This window comes from Macaca mulatta, chromosome 1, assembly GCF_049350105.2.
Source record: "Macaca mulatta isolate MMU2019108-1 chromosome 1, T2T-MMU8v2.0, whole genome shotgun sequence".
Lineage (NCBI taxonomy): Eukaryota > Metazoa > Chordata > Mammalia > Primates > Cercopithecidae > Macaca > Macaca mulatta.
Window position 1 is genome coordinate 30079968 of NC_133406.1, and position 17808 is coordinate 30097775.

At 36.6% G+C, this 17808-nt stretch overlaps 1 protein-coding gene across 4 annotated transcripts in view; it reads left to right on the forward strand.

Moving 5' to 3' along the window:
- Positions 1-17808, forward strand: part of SUCO (SUN domain containing ossification factor) — an 82147-nt gene that overhangs the window by 50283 nt on the left and 14056 nt on the right. For 2 of the 4 annotated variants that reach the window (XM_001100732.5, XM_015124042.3), the window contains 4 exons: positions 4295-4363; positions 5144-5234; positions 8074-9237; positions 10294-10381. In XM_001100732.5, coding sequence (XP_001100732.2) covers positions 4295-4363; positions 5144-5234; positions 8074-9237; positions 10294-10381 — 1412 coding nt within the window. The remainder of the gene's footprint in view (positions 1-4294; positions 4364-5143; positions 5235-8073; positions 9238-10293; positions 10382-17808) is intronic. The other 2 variants (XM_028850415.2, XM_078000029.1) reach the window with 1 other exon arrangement.

Sequence of the window (17808 nt, forward strand, 5' to 3'; positions counted from 1 at the left end):
CTGTAGTTTCAGATAAAGGAAAAGTGTGTTGACATTCTGGATTTTCTTGCTGTATCTTCCTATGTGGTTAACTTCTAGACGCCGTTAAAACCTAACCATAGGTCAGGCGCAGTGGCTTATGCTTGTAATGCCAGTACTTTGGGAGCCTGAGATGTGCGGATCACCGGAGGTCAGGAGTTTGAGACCAGCCGGGCCAACATGGTGAAACCCCGTCTCTACTAGAAATGTAAAAATTAGCCAAGCATGGTGGCATGCGCCTGTAATCCTAGCTACTCGGGAGGCTGAGGCAAGAGAATTGCTTGAACCCAGGAGGCGAAGGTTGCAATGAGTTGAGATTGCACCACTGCACTCCAGCCTGGGAGACAGAGTGAGACTCTGTCTCAAAAAAAAACCAAAAAAAAACAAACAAAAAAACCAGTCATATATCAGGGGAAGACATTTCCCTGTTTCTATTCATGTCTTTGATCAGTATATCAATTAATTAGAGATAGAATCTTATTTAGATACTTCTGTTTGGATCTTTCTCCTTGAAGGTATATCAGTTAATTTTCCTTTTACAGAACTCTGGGAGGGCAAGATTATCTTCCAGTGTCCTAGGTATTGAAAGAATTTATACAGAGAAATAAGAAGGGTGGGAGGATGTCAGCTGAGTCTCTAAAATGAGATTTAAAATGATCTCCACCTCCTGAAGTTTTAGAACAAGAGAGGCAGTAAGAGCTGAGTGATAAGACTTTATTGTTACAAAACTTTATAGACATGGCCTAACACTGCCGCCTTCTGTATCTGTGTCCTTCTACTCTTCTCTGAAGAGTTTGGGACTGAATTAGCTATAGCCTCCAAGGTGGTATAACTTGAAGAGTAAATAATAAAGTGGAATCAGAACTTAAGTAGTTCTGATTCAAAGAACTGGTCTTTGGCACAAGGATGTCTGAGTTTGACTGTAATCATCACTGCTTTCTAAATTAGCTTGAAATTAGCCCATTTTGAAAGTAGTTTTTTTTCTTGTTTTTAATGTGTACATAGTATCCACAAGCTAGAATTCTTTGTTTTTAATCTTAATAGAAACTCCTTTTTCTTTTTGCTATCAAGTAGTTAGTAGTTACAGGAAATATGTCACCGGAATACTTTGCCACTGCTGAGAGTTGGATATCAAAGAGCATGCACACTGCATATTTAAACATTCTTGATATTATATAATTTCTTAACTGCTAAAAAGGGAGAAGCTGTTATCTTAGAGCAGCATTCTTGGCTTTGTGTGTATGCTTTCCTGATTCTTTTGTTTATATTCTTGAACTAAAACATTTAAATCTTTCACATCAACAAGATTTCTCCATATCACTCTTGATTTTCTTGTTCTTTTTCATGTGAATTTGCCAGTCCTCTGCCTGCTTTGATATTGGCGCAGGTCTGCCTTTGCTCTTAAATATGTGTTTTTTGTTTCTGTTAAAATCACTATATCTGCTAAAGGGAGATAGGTGCATGTGTATGTTTAAGAGAAAATGTAGTTTTTACTTTTTAAGTCAAAGTGTTTTATTTTTGTGGAAAAAATGTAGATGCTAGAAGGACCATTTTCCTAGAAAATGTGGGCATGCTTCATAGGTAGTACACATAGGAAGAAGTCTTTTTTTGTTGATTTATCTTCTGTTGTATCATATAAACTCTTCAACTTCAGCAGCCTGGACAAATGTTTGTTTTCTTTATCAAAAAGAGCCATTGGAGCACTGAAAACTGAGTAAATAATATGGAGATATTTGATCTTTAGGACCAAATATTAGGAGCATTTTATTCCTAAAGGAATGAGGTGGGATGAATAAGTTGCCCAATTCAAAAATTTAAAAGTTGACAAATCCAGGAGAAATTAGGGACTTTTATCTCTAGTTTGGCAATTATATTCAAAGATGTTATTTTAGTCTATTCTGAAGGTTTTTAATGGCCAGATAATCATGACGTATACAGACTATCATGTGTTTGTATACAAATTGAACATAGAATAGAATATTCACAATTCTGCTTTCTCTCAAAAAAGATACATTAGGCAATGTTCTGCAAACATGGAGAAATTATTTTAGGTTAAGTGGACTGAGAAGAAATTTGCTGCATTTTACTTTTGTTACCAGGTTTCCTGAAATGATGATAATAAATAATATTTTAAAAGGGTGAATAGAAGGGTCTTCTTTATTGTAGGTACTGGTGTTAAAATTTAGGTTCAGAAATAATACTGTAAAGCTGCTTTCGTTACACAGATACATTGTCTTCTTGAATTATTTAATAATGAATGTCAAAAAATTTGAAATCTCAGATAAGATCTCACTTTGAAACACAAAGTATATAAACTGTTGGTTGCACAATTTGAGTTTTGTGAAGCAGTCAGTTTTGACTGTAGGTGGCAGTGTAGGTGAGGGATCATAAATAATATTGCAGTATTGGTTGGCATTATAAAGGGTGTATGAGGAAATAAGTTTCCATTCCAGACTTCATCTTGGTTTGTGAGGGAATATGGAGTTTCCATTTTTGTTATTTCATACTGCAGCATCTCTTTAGCTTAAGTAAGAATCAAGGCCACTTCTGTTTATCAGTTTGCCAGGTCAAAGGACAATATTAAAAATGTTATTTAAGCATTTTAAAATGGCAAATATCGAACCTTTGTGTGTTATACTAATGATTAGAAACAAAGTACCACTACTTTGTTGACTTTCAGAGTATACACTTATAATTTTGTGAAGATCAACATTATAGCTGATTCCTAGCTATCACTTTAAAACAGTTTAAAATCTGCAACTACTTTCTCCCATCCTAAAGCATTGTATTTACAGGATGAGCTCCAGGCAGCACTCTGTGGTTTACTTGCAACCTTCCTAATGTAGTAGATTTTTCTCTCTTAGATCCTTTTCTACTTTTCACATCTCTGGTTTTCATTGAAAAAGTGATGAATACTCTGTGGATCGCTTTTAGGAAAGGAGATTAAGACAGAAATAATGTATGATGATTAATATGTAGCCCCTGCCAGATCTTAGTATTTTAGTAGTAGGAGTACCCGATACCAAAGAATTAAATTCTAGTGGAATTTCAAAGGTTAGATTGGGAATGAAAAGTTAATTTCACTTGAAATTACATCACATTACTGGAAGGAAGGTCTTCTATTCCCAGTACCAGTGTTTTATGGAGTTCTGATATTTTGTTATGCTCATGTATAAATATATCTATGTAGTTATTGAGGTTTGTACCACTTTTTCATGTAAATACCCTCCTCCAAAAGAGAAGTAGGGTTAGCAGGTATGCAGATTGCTTTTTTACAACACTTTGCTTTATGACCTTGACTTTTCATTAATCTGCCCCATCCCTGTCCCCAACCAATTAACTAAAGAATTTGTATGCTTTGTGATTTAAAAAGATTGCAGTTTTGGCCAATGAGTTTTTTAAAGTCATCAAAGAGATTTGATTATATGCAATATCAATTTAGAATTTAACCATATTACCATAGATATGATAGGCTAATCGTTGAAAATATTTTCCGCTTTTTTCGGATAATCTCTGTTTTGTTTTACCTGTGATAATCACGTAATGTAGGAAAAGCGTTTGCTTTTTTATTTTAAACTGTAGAGAATTTTTAAAGAAAAATGGGTTTTTCCGTAAAATAAGAATTTTGATCATCACATTTTCTCACTGTCCCGGTACAGACTGTATGTTGAGTTATACTTGAATTTATAATATGCTGAAGACAGTGTTTTGGTAAAGTGTCTAGGGTAGTTTTACAAGAAAAGTATATTTAAGGCCAGGCGCAGTGGCTCACAGCTGTAATCCTAGCACTTTGAGAGGCTGAGGTGGGCAGATTTCCTGAGCTCGGGAATTCGAGACCAGCCTGAGCAACACAGTGAAACCCTGTCTCTACTAAAATGCAAAATATTAGCTGGGCGTGGTGGCATGTGCCTGTAGTCCCAGCTACTCGGGAGGCTGAGGCAGGGGAATTGCTTGAACCTGGGAGGCAGAGGTTGCAGTGAGTCGAGATTGCTCCATTGTACTCCAGCCTGGGCGACAGAGCGAGACTCCGTCTTCAAAAAGAAAACTGTATTTAAATATAAAATTCCTTTTGAACATAAAAATTTAGATACATGCTTTACACTTTTGGCTAAAATTTATTTGTGTCCTATATTGGACTTTAGTTGTGAGGTGAATACAAAAGTAACCAGTCAAAAAATGCAAAAGATCATTCTAAATGATTTTTTGACTATCTGATATTAATTTATATTAGAATATTTAGGTATTTGGTATTTTTTCTGATTGAATTTTGTTTTAGATGCCATTCTAAATATGGTGAATATTGCTGCTAATATTCTGGGAGCAAAAACTGAAGACCTGACAGAAGGTACCTAATCATTTTATGAGTCTTTTAAATAGCTGGTACTCCAGGGGTCCTTATGTTTAGGAAAATCAAGTAATGAGTTAAGAAAATTTGATTTTTTACGTTTAGAAATATAGAAATAATTCAGAGGAACTTACCAATCTTTATTATTCATTGTTTATTTGAATTTCACACGTTCATTTTTATAAAAGGATACTGTCTATATAAAACTTACGAATTTGCTTTTTGACTTCTGGCTCTAATATTAATAGCAATGATTTTATTCCTTATATCTTTGCTGAGATTTTGACGTCCTAATGGCACTTCAAGTATATTTTTCTTTCATGTGTTAAATAGCTACTTGATTTTACAAAGCCATCTTTTCCTTAGAGAGTGGCAAATAAGAATATTATTGGCAAGAAGAAACAGTCTTGCCTTTTTGTTTTTTAAAAAATGCTTAGATCCAAGTGAACATTTAAAAAATGACTCATTTATTTCTTCTCATTCTCTTCAACAACTCTTTCAGTATCTAGAAGGCATATTAATCACATAAGATTACACAACATTCATAGTCATCTGACTTGATTTAATTATCTGAGAAATTGAGAAACAATATATATTACTTGTCGTGATCTTATATGATCATTTCTTCCTAAAAGAACTTTGATTTTTTAAGAAAAGTCTGCAGTAGCAAACCAATTGGCTTTTTTCTTCTCTTCCAAGAAATTTATTTGTTTTAGTAAAATATTTTCATGGTACAGCTTTTAAAATTGAACTCAACATTGGGCATCTTTCTTAAAATAGGAAATAAAAGTATATCTGAGAATGCCACTGCCACAGCTGCACCTAAAATGCCTGAATCAACTCCTGTTTCAACTCCTGTTCCATCTCCTGCGTAAGTTATAATGTGATATTAAATAGAATTTTATTGCAATGCAGGGTTAAGTATATTAGTATAAAAAAAGGAACTTGTGATTTGTGTATGAAATGATTACCTGTAGAGAGCTCTGAATCATAGGATAGACATTCTGTGGCCACTTAGAAAATCTTTGAGTTGCTTCTTCCCATTAGTGTACATGCATATTGGGAATATAATTCAGATCAAACTTTTTTTTTGAGGGGGTATTATATATAACTTTCATTATTCACAACAGTGACTCTTCTCCATATTGCAAATAGTTGACCTTACTCTGCAAGTATAGGCTTGAAGACAAATTTTAAAGCCCCCCCTTTTTTTTTTTAATTAAGTTCAAGTTTAAAAGCATTGATCTGTGGTATCCCTAGAAACTACCAAAATACGTAGAGCAGTGGTTCTTGAATAATGTGTTTGCCACACAGCAAGCTCTTAACTGTTTCATTTCTCTGAATCATGTAGGCCTTTCCCCAGGTTGCAGTGGGGACACTTTGGGCAGGGATATAGCTAAATAGGTAATAGATATAATATATACTCATTTTTTGTCTTTTTGCCAGAGGTGGTTACTTTTTTGGTACCTCTACTTCTTATCTATAATAAATAATAAGCTTATAATGATTTGGATAATCAGGTAGTTATTGTAGACTTAATTTATATATATTTCATTAGATACACTCCCTACACAACTTTGCAAGTCCTTTATCTTAGAACAACTCTACTTAAGAGTATAAGATATTTGAATATGAACCGCTTAGTTCAAGATAGTATGTAATGAGACCTGCAGTGGGTATGCTTTGAACTGCAATTCCTGAGAACTATACTCTTTCAAAAATGAGATTTTGATGCTTTGAAAGGCATAGTGAGAAAATTATCCTGTGTTAATCCTGAAAATTACTGGAGATATTTATTGGGTGATTAGAGAGAAAATATAGCATATGTGTTATTGATTCCTAAAAGGACCTAAGAAATCTGTTGAGGATAGAGACATTCTTGGTGTTTCTAATTATGTGGAGCTGTGATTGCTGTTCCTGATTTGGTAACTAGGTTTCCTCAGTTAACAACACACTATGTCATATTTTTCAAAACGAAATAAAACTACTTTGGTTATATATATATGTATACATTTTAATACACATACATATATGCACAAGTAGATAGGAATATTTGTTGAAAGCTATAGTCACAGGCCAATGTAGCAGTTTTTATTTTTCCATATTTTTAATAGATAATCTTTCCATAATTTTTTATTCAATATTTCTTCATGTTTGTCTTAAATTCTTTTTAATGCTTTTGAAGCAATCTTTTGAAGCAAATGCATGAAAATGAAGGAATCCATGATAGGATGTCACTGTTAAAGTTATGGAAAGCCAACTTATTTTCTTTTCCTAGGTTTTAGTAAGATTTGCCATGTGAATTTGAGAAAAAAATTTTAAAGTATATTTCTAATTACAGTGTATAATGATGGTATATAACATCTATATTCAGTATTTTTTACCAAATTCAATTTAATTTTTCTCTCCCCTTCTTCAAACATTACTTCTTTTTACTGTCATAAATTATTTGGTAGAAAAGCAATATATTACTTGAATATGTAAGAAATATTATTAGAGACTAAATATATATGGCTATAAATATCCCAAAGTGTAGTCTAATTATGTTTTAATTTGGTCCATTTACTGTTTTACTGCCAAAATGAAAGTCTACCTCATAGATACTGTCTATTTTATTACTTTCTTCTGTCTTTGCTATTTTGACATTCGTGTTTATTTGAAGACATTTCCTGGCATGCTTAGTAATTTTTCAGAATGGGAAAATGTGTGTTTAAGCATAATTATTTTTGGTATTTAAATTACCATATTTTTTCATATTGGACCTTTTGTGTATAAGGCTACACCCAGTAATTAACTATCTTTATCTTGGAAGGAATCACAGGCATTATAATTTATAACACTGTCCCCATAAGCTTCATCCCCCCACTCTCCTGTATGCCACATACATACTCCACAGCCTCAAAATGGGATAGAATATTAATAGTGGTGCTAGTAGTTTAATAGCAGCACTATTAGCATATCATAAGTCAGAATTATTATTAAAGTGGTTAAGTATTTGGCTTTTAATAATAGAAGATTAGCCTAGATGATAGCAAAATTATTTTAAGAAGGGAGATATGTTTCTTGTCCTTAAAGCAGATAATCCTATGTGTGTAGGGGTGTGTGTGTGTGTGTGTGTGTGTGTGTGTGTGTGTGTGTGTGTTTAATGCTGCATTGGAGTTCCTCAAATCATTCTTAGAAAAATTATGTTTGAGAAATCTAGCTGCCTTTTGAAAATACGATATTCAAGTACAAAGTGCACTCATAAGTATTAAGAATCCTAGATTTTAGTTCTAGCTCTGGACCTTGTTTAAACTAGCTTATTAAGCTAGCTCTTAGTTGACTTACTTTCTGATGTATGAGGGATAGTGAAGCTTGTAAAGATTCAGTGAATATTTGTGAGAGGAAAGGTACACTATACATTCAGTGAATGGAAGTATTCACTTAGAAACAATTCTTAAACAGATTAAAAGAAAGCAAGTTTGATATGGTAAATATGGTGGTTTGAGTCGTCTGGCTAGTCACTTGATTGTAGTATTTCTGTTATTTCTGAGCAGTATTTGTTTTTATAATAAAAATGTTTTGAAGGTGGAAAATTTGTCCAAAAACAACTTATATTTCTTCTGTATTTCCAACCTTTAGTCTTATGTATGGATACATTTATTTTTCTTAAACATATTTCAACTTTAGACTTCTAAGTAAGTGATTTATAATTATGTATGTATTTCTAGGTATGTAACCACTGAAGTAGACACAAATGACATGGAGCTGTCAACACCAGATACTCCAAAAGAGAGTCCCATTGTACAATTAGTTCAAGAGGAGGAAGAGGAGGCAAGTCCATCTACAGTGACGCTTCTGGGCAGCGGTGAACAGGAAGATGAATCATCACCCTGGTTTGAGTCAGAGACACAAATATTTTGCAGTGAACTGACCACAATTTGTTGTATTTCTAGTTTTTCGGAATACATATATAAATGGTGTTCAGTTAGAGTTGCTCTTTATTGGCAGCGCAGCAGAACTGCTTTGAGTAAAGGAAAAGATTATCTTGTGTCAGCTCAACCACCCTTACTACCTGCAGAATCAGTAGATATTTCGGTATTGCAACCTCTGAGTGGAGAATTGGAAAATAAGAATATAGAAAGGGAAGCTGAAACTGTTGTTCTTGGTGATTTAAGTAGTAGTATGCACCAAGATGACTTGGTGAATCACACTGTAGATGCAGTTGAACTTGAACCAAGCCATTCTCAAACTCTTTCTCAGTCTCTTCTTTTAGATATTACCCCAGAAATCAATCCCTTGCCTAAAATAGAAGTATCTGAATCTGTTGAATATGAGGCAGGACATATAACGTCACAAGTGATTCCCCAAGAGAGTTCTGTTGAGATTGATAATGAAGCAGAACAGAAGTCTGAGAGCTTTAGTTCTATTGAGAAACCATCTGTTACCTATGAAACAAATAAAGTTAATGAGGTAGTGGATAATATTATAAAAGAAGATGTGAACTCCATGCAAATTTTCACAAAGCTGTCTGAAACAATAGTGCCACCAATAAATACAGCCACTGTACCCGACAATGAAGATGGGGAAGCCAAAATGAATGTAGCTGACACAGCAAAGCAAACTTTGATTTCTGTTGTGGATTCTTCTTCATTACCTGAAGTAAAAGAAGAAGAACAGTCTCCAGAAGATGCCCTTTTGAGAGGGTTACAGAGGACAGCTACAGATTTTTATGCTGAATTGCAAAATTCTACAGATCTAGGATATGCTAATGGAAATCTTGTACATGGATCAAACCAAAAGGAGTCAGTATTTATGAGACTTAATAATCGTATTAAAGCCTTAGAAGTTAACATGTCTCTCAGTGGTCGCTATCTGGAGGAGCTTAGCCAAAGGTAAGCTTTATTATGAATTAGCACAGTCAGCTTCACAGTGAGTTAAGTAGCGTAGAGTATGTATGACCTGTGATTACAGAAGGAGAGGATTTAATTATCTCATGGTGTAATAGAAGTAAGCACAATTTTAGTGAGACAGAAAGAAAGCTACTTGAATGCTGATCAGTGACTTAATGAATTTTTTGTTTTTAATTTTAAAAGTACTTCCCAGTGACAAGACCACTTTTATTATTAGGCTGACAACAAGTTTGAATTATCTATACTCACTTTCACCTTTTTTCTGTTACTTAACTTTAGCCACTTTTTCTGCCTGATTCCCAGAGAGCTCGTGGAAAAAATGATAGTATGTAGAGACTTTAAAGGTTTTAGTGGAATTTAACCAGATATCGCTTAAGAGTTTAGATAAGTGAAGACATGGATGGACTGAACTGGATGACTGGGCACATTTGCAGTTTGCCCTCTTTTAAACAGGTCCCGGCATCCTAGTTCTAGTTGTAATAATTTCTGCTTTTAAGTGCCAGAGAGAGTGCCAGTTCATTAAGACACCAGGCGTGGCTTTTTAAAACTGTTTACTCTTTTTTTATCCTTTGTGTGTTCATTGTCTGTCCTTAGGGCTTCTCTACCAACATTTTACAAACATCTAGGCACAAGTGTCCAGAGTTCCTGAAACACCACCTTTTCTTACACCTCTGAAATTGAAATGCCACTAATAAGGTGTCACCAAGGCAGTCTTATATCTGAAGTAGGAAATTTTTCTAATCCATACATAGAATTAATTGGCTAATCGTGTGTGTGTGTTCATATGTGACATGCCCACTTAGCTACCCCATACCTGCTCTTACTTTTTCCTACCTCCATCTTCATCCCAAGGAAACTACAGAAATTACTAAATTTTACATAGCAAGAGATACATAGAATTGTATTGCATAGGCCTGAATAAGAGTCACTTTAAGAAAAATAGGTTTCTCTCATATATCAAAATCAGAAGTATGTTTCCATTACTAAGTGGAATAAATAAGAAATTAAAGCTAATTTAAACCAATTCTTACTCCATAGGTACCGAAAACAAATGGAAGAAATGCAAAAGGCTTTCAATAAAACAATTGTAAAACTTCAGAATACTTCAAGAATAGCAGAGGAGCAGGTTAGTCGTCTTCATCCCTTACTTACTTTTTATATAAATTTCCACTGAATTCTATAGGATCTCACTGGTAAAGGATAAGTATTGTAGTTTCACTTTTTCCCCCTGCTAGCTGGTGTTTAAGCCTGTTATATTAATATGATGTCATGTTTGGAAAGTTACATAGCTATTAGCATCATTGTCTTCTCTAGAGAAAGCTTTCTTATTTATTTTTTTTTTAATTATACTTTTAAGTTCTAGGGTACATGTGCACAACGTGCAAGTTTGTTACATATGTATACATGTGCCATGTTGGTGTGCTGCACACATTAACTCATCATTTACCTTAGGTTTATCTCCTGATGCTGTCCCTCCCTGCTTTCCCCACCCCATGACAGGCCCCAGTGTGTGATGTTCCCCACCCTGTGTCCAAATGTTCTCATTGTTCAGTTCCCACCTATGAGTGAGAACATGCGGTGTTTGGTTTTCCGTCCTTGTGATAGTTTGCTCAGAATGATGGTTTCCAGCTTTATGCATGCCCCTGCAAAGGACATGAACTCATCCTTTTTTATGACTGTGTAGTACTCCATGTATGCCACGTTTTCTTAATCCAGTCTCATTGGTGTTGGTGGACATTTGGGTTGGTTCCACGTCTTTGCTATTGTGAATAGTGCCGCAATAAACATACGTGTGCATGTGTCTTTATAGCAGCATGATTTATAATCCTTTGGGTATATACCCAGTGATGGGATGGCTAGATCAAATGGTATTTCTAGTTCTAGATCCTTGAGGAATCACCACACTGTCTTCCACAATGGTTGAACTACTTTACACTCCCACCAACGGTGTAAAAGTGTTCCTATTTCTCCACATCCTCTCCAGCACCTGTTGTTTCCTGACTTTTTAATAATCGCCATTCTAACTGGTGTGAGATGGTATCTCATTGTGGTTTTGATTTGCATTTCTCTGATGGCCAGTGATGATGAGCATTTTTTCATGTGTCTGTTGGCTGCAAAAATGTCTTCTTTTGAGAAGGGTCTGTTCATATCCTTTGCCTCCTTTTTGATGGGGTTGTTTGCTTTTTTCTTGTAAATTTAAGTTATTTGTAGGTTCTGGATATTAGCCCTTTGTCAGATGGGTAGATTGTGAAAATTTTCTCCCATTCTGTAGGTTTCCTGTTCACTCTGATGGTAGTTTCTTTTGCTGTGCAGAAGCTCTTTAGTTTAATTAGATCCCATTTATTTTGGCTTTTGTTGCCATTGCTTTTGGTGTTTTAGTCATGAAGTCCTTGCCCATGCCTATGTCCTGAATGGTATTGCCTAGGTTTTCTTCTAGGGTTTTTATGGTTTTAGGTCTAACATTTAAGTCTTTAATCCATCTTGAATTAAATTTTGTATAGGGTGTAAGGAAGGGATCCAGTTTCAGCTTTCTACATATGGCTAGCCAGTTTTGCCAGCACCATTTATTAGATAGAGAATCCTTTTCCCATTTCTTGTTTTTGTCAGGTTTGTCAAAGATCAGATGGTTGTAGATGTGTGGTATTATTTCTGAGGGCTCTGTTCTGTTCCACTGGTTTGTATCTCTGTTTTGGTACCAGTACCATGCTGTTTTGGTTACTGTAGCCATGTAGTATAGTTTGAAGTCAGGTAGTGTGATGTCTCCAGCTTTGTTCTTTTGGCTTAGGATTGTCTTGGCAATGCGGGCTCCTTTTTGGTTCCATATGAACTTTAAAGTAGTTTTTTCCAGTTCTGTGAAGAAAGTCATTGGTACCTTGAGGGGGATGGCATTGAATCTATAAATTATCTTGGGCAGTATGGCCATTTTCATGATACTGATTCTTCCTATCCATGAGCATGGAATGTTCTTCCATTTGTTGTGTCCTCTTATTTCGTTGAGCAGTTGTTTGTAGTTCTCCTTGAAGAGGTCCTTCACATCCCTTGTAAGTTGGATTCCTAGCTTTTTTATTCTCTTTGAAGCAATTGTGAATGGGAGTTCACTCATGATTTGGCTCTCTGTTTGTCTATTATTGGTGTATAGGAATGCTTGTGATTTTTGCACATTGATTTTGTATCCTGAGACTTTGCTGAAGTTGCATCAGTTTAAGGAGATTTGGGCTGAGACAATGGGGTTTTCTAAACATATAGTCATATCATCTGCAAACAGGGACAATTTGACTTCCTCTTTTTCTAATTGAATACCTTTTATTTCTTTCTCCTGCCTGATTGCCCTGGCCAGAACTTCCAATACTGTGTTGAATAGGAGTGGTGAGAGAGGGCATCCCTGTCTTGTGCCAGTTTTCAAAGGGAGTGCTTCCAGTTTTTGCCTGTTCAGTATGATATTGGCTGTGGGTTTGTCATAAATAGCTCTTATTATTTTGAGATACGTTCCATCAATACCTAGTTTATTGAGAGTTTTTAGCATGAAGGGCTGTTGAATTTTGTCAAAGGCCTTTTCTGCATCTATTGAGATAATCATGTGGTTTTTGTCTTTGGTTCTGTTTATATGATGGATTATGTTTATTGATTTGTGTGTGTTGAACCAGCCTTGCATCCCAGGGATGAAGCCCACTTGGTCATGGTGGATAAGCTTTGTGATGTGCTGCTGGATTCGATTTGCCAGTATTGAGGATTTTCGCATTGATGTTTATCAGGAATATTGATCTGAAATTCTCTTTTTTGGTTGTGTCTCTGCCAGGCTTTGGTATCAGGATGATGCTGGCCTCATAAAATGAGTTAGGGAGGATTCCCTCTTTTTCTATTGATTGGAATAGTTTCAGAAGGAATGGTACCAGCTCCTCTTTGTACCTCTGGTATAATTCAGCTGTGAATTCCTCTGGTCCTGGACATTCGTGGCTGGTAGGCTATTAATTATTGCCTCAATTTCAGAGCCTGTTATTGGTCTATTCAGGGATTCAGCTTCTTCCTGGTTTAGTCTTGGGAGGTCTTGGGAGGGCATATGTGTCCAGAAATTTATCCATTTCTTCTAGATTTTCTGGTTTATTTGCATAGAGGTGTTTAAAGTATTCTCTGGTGGTAGTTTGTATTTCTGTGGGAGTGGTGGTGATAACTCCTACATCTTTTTTTATTGTGTCTATTTGATTCTTCTCTCTTTTCTTCTTTGTTAGTCTTGCGAGTTGTCTATCAATTTTGTTGATCTTTTCAAAAAACTAGCTCCTGCATTCATTGATTTTTTTGAAGGGTTTTTTGTGTCTCTGTCTCCTGCAGTTCTGCTCTGATCTTAGTTACTATTTCTTGCCTTTTGCTAGCTTTTGACTGTGTTTGCTCTTGCTTCTCTAGTTCTTTTAGTTGTGATGTTAGGGTGTCAATTTTGGATCTTTCCTGCTTTCTCTTGTGGGCATTTAGTGCTATAAATTTCCCTCCACACATTGCTTTAAATGTGTCCCTGAGATTCTAGTATGTTGTGTCTTTGTTCTCATTGGTTTCAAAGAACATCTTTATTTCTGCCTTCATTTTGTTATGTACCCAGTAGTCATTCAGGAGCAGGTTGTTCAGTTTGCATGTAGTTGAGTGGTTTTGCGTGAGTTTCTTAACCCTGAGTTCTAGTTTGATTGCCCTGTGGTCCGAGGGACAGTTTGTTATAATTTCTGTTCTTTTACATTTGCTGAGGAGTGCTTTACTTCCAACTATGTGGTCAATTTTGGAATAAGTGTGATGTGGTGCTGAGAAGAATGTATATTCTGTTGATTTGGGGTGGAGAGTTCTGTAGATGTCTATTAGGTCCACTTGGTGCAGAGCTGAGTTCAAGTCCTGGATGTCCTTCTTAACTTTTTGTCTTATTGATCTGTCCATTATTGACAGTGGGGTGTTAAAGTCTCCCATTATTATTGTATGGGAGTCTAAGTCTCTTTGTAGATCTCTAAGGACTTGCTTTATGAATCTGGGTGCTCCTGTATTGGGTGCATATATATTTAGGATAGTTGGCTCTTCTTGTTGAATTGATCCCTTTACCATTATGTAATGGCCTTCTTTGTCTCTTTTCATCTTTGTTGGTTTAAAGTCTGTTTTATCAGAGACTAGGATTGCAATGCCTGCTCTTTTTTTTTTTTAGTTTTCCATTTGCTTGGTAGATCTTCTTCCATCCTTTTATTTTGAGCCTATGTGTGTCTCTGCACATGAGATGGGTCTCCTGAGTATAGCACACTGATGGGTCTTCACTATCCAATTTGCCAGTCTGTGTCTTTTAATTGGAACATTTAGCCCATTTACATTTGAAGTTAATATTGTTATATATGAATTTGATCCTGTCATAATGATGTTAGCTGGTTATGTTGCTCATTAGTTCATGCAGTTTCTTCCTGACATTGATGGTCTTTACAATTTGGCATGTTTTGCAGCGGCTGGTACTGGTTGTTCCTTTCCATGTTTAATGCTTCCTTCAGGAGCTCTTGTAAGGCAGGCCTGGGTGGTGACAAAATCTCTCAGCATTTGCTTGTCTGTAAAGGATTTTATTTCTCCTTCACTTACGAAGCTTAGTTTGGCTGGATATTAAATTCTGGGTTGAACATTGTTTTCTTTATATTGGCCCCCACTTTCTTCTGGCTTGTAGAGTTTCTGCCGAGAGATCCGCTGGTAGTCTGATGGGCTTCCCTTTGTGGGTACCCGACCTTTTTCTCTGGCTGCCCTGAACGTTTTTTCCTTCATTTCAACTTTGATGAATCTGACAGTTAGTGTCTTGGAGTTACTCTTCTCAAGGAGTATCTTTATGACGTTCTCTGTATTTGAATGTTGGCCTGCCTTGCTAGGTTGGGGAAGTTCTCCTGGATAATATCCTGAAGAGTGTTCTAGCTTGGTTCCATTCTCCCTGTCACTTTTAGGTACACCAATCAGATGTAGATTTGGTCTTTTCACATAGTCCCATATTTCTTGGAGTCTTTGTTCGTTTGTTTTTACCCTTTTTTCTCTAAACTTCTCTTCTCGCTTCATTTCATTTATTTGATCTTCAATCACTGGTACCCTTTCTTCCACTTGATCAAATTGGCTACTGAAGCTTGTGCAAGCATCACGTAGTTCTCGTGCCATGGTTTTCAGCTCTATGAGGTCATGTAAAGTCTTCTCTATGCGTTTATTCTAGTTACCCATTCGTCTAATCTTTTTTCAACATTTTTAGCTTCTTTGCGATGGGTTCGAACATCCTCCTGTAACTCAGAGAAGTTTGTTATTACTGATTGTCTGAAGCCTACTTCTGTGAACTTGTCAAAGTCATTCTCTGTCCAGCTTTGTTCCGTTGCTGGTGATGAGCTGTGTTCTTTGGAGAAGAGATGCTCTGATTTTTAACATTTTCAGCCTTTCTGCTCTGGTTTCTCCCCATCTTTGTGGTTTTATCTGCCTTTGGTCTTTGATGTTGGTGACATACAAATGAGGTTTTGGTGTGGATGTCCTTTCTGTGTGTTAGTTTTCCCTTTAACAGTCAGTACCCTCAACTGCAGGTCTGTTGGAGTTTGCTGGAGGTCCACTCCAGACCGTGTTTGCCAGGGTATCACCAGCAGAGGCTGCAGAACAGCAAATATTGTAGAACAGCAAATGTTGCTGCCTGATCCTTTCTCTGGAAGCTTTGTCTCAGAGGGGCACCCAGCTATAGGAGGTATCAGTCGACCCCTACTGGGAGGTAGGTCTCCCAGTTAGGCTACACGGGGGTCAGGAACCTCCTTGAGGAGGCGCAGTCTGTCTGTTCTCAGATCTCAAACTCCGTGCTGGGAGAACCACTACTCTCTTCAAAGCTGTCAGACAGGGACATTCAAGTCTGCAGAAGTTTCTGCTGCCTTTTGTTCAGCTATGCCCTGCCCCCAGAGGTGGAGTCTCCAGAGGCAGGCAGGCATCCTTGAGCTGTGGTGGGCTCCACCCAGTTCAAACTTCCCAGCCACTTTGTTTACCTACTCAAGCCTCAGCAGTGGCGGACACCCCTCCCCCAGCCTCGCTACTGCCTTGCAGTTTGATCTCAGACTGCTGTGCTAGCAATGAGCAAAGCTCTCTGGGCATGGGACCCTCCGAGCCAGGCACAGGATGTAATCTCCTGGTGTGCCGTTTGCTAAGACCATTGGAAAAGCACAGTATTTGGGTGGGAGTGTCACGATTTTCCAGGTTCCATCTGGCACAACTTCCCTTGGCTAGGAAAGGGAATTCCCCAACCCCTTGTGCTTCCTGGGTGAGGTGATGCCCTGCCCTGCTTCAGCTCACACTCTGTGGGCTATACCCACTGTCCAACAAGCCCCAGTGAAATGAACCTGGTACCTCACTTGGAAATGCAGAAATCACCTGTCTTCTGCCTCGCTGATGCTGGGAGCTGTAGACGAGCTTTCCTATTCGGCCATCTTGGAACCTTCTGAGGAAGTTTTCTTGAGCATTATTCATAGTACATTGTGTGTGTGTGTTAGGTAGAAATGCAGAGGACTTTCCTGCAACTTTGTTAAACTCTAAAATTTTGTGTGTGTGTGCATTTTTTTTTAATGTAGATAATCTTATTGACTGCAAGTAAGAACAGCTTTGTTTCGTTTCTTCTTTTTGATTGTCATACCTTTTTATTTTTTTTCCCTATCTCTTGGCTAGAGCTATATAGTGGTGCAATAGGACTGGTAATTATGACCATTCCCCTATCTTGTTGATTTTAAGGGAACTATTTCAATATTGCACCTCTAGTGTGATATGTGTGTTATCACATAATAAAGAAATTTTATACTTTTTTAAAAGGTTATTTGGGACTAGGGGATGGTGAAGTGAGGAGGCCTTATACTGCAGAGTTTTGTTAGGTGCATCTTACTCTTCTATTCATGGCACATTATAAATTGGAGATACGCTTTGCAAATATTTTCTCCCAATCCATTACTTGTTTTCTTATTCTCTTTACAGTGTGGTTTGAAGAGCAGAAGCTTTTGATTTGTTGAAGCCCAATATATCAGTTTTCTTCTTGCTTTATGAATCTTTGCCTAATGCAAAATTACAAAGATTTTTTCCTTTGTTTTTTCTAGAAGCTTAATAGTTTTAGTTTTATATTAGGCCCATGATTCATTTTGAGTTAACTTTTGTGTGTTACAGGGTATGGATCAAAGTTCTTTTTGGAAAGTCAGGGTCAGAAGAGCAAAGCATATAGACATCCATTTGTTCTAGAATCATTTGTTGGAATGAGTGTCCTTCCTCCACAGAATTTCCTTTGTACATTTGATAAAAATCAGTTAACCATATATATGTGGGTCTGTTTCTGGGCTTTTGTTCTATTGATCTGTTTGTCTATCTTTAAGGTAATAACACAATGTTATGTTTGTTGTAGCTTCATATTAACATTTTAAGTCAGGTAATGTTAAGTCCTCCAATTTTATTATTTTACAAGATTGTTTTGGCTGTAGTAGTTTTTTGCATTTCTGTATGGATTTCGGGCTCAGCTTGTTAATCTCTACCAAAAAAAATTGAATCTTGATTGGGATTGTGTTGATGAATTTA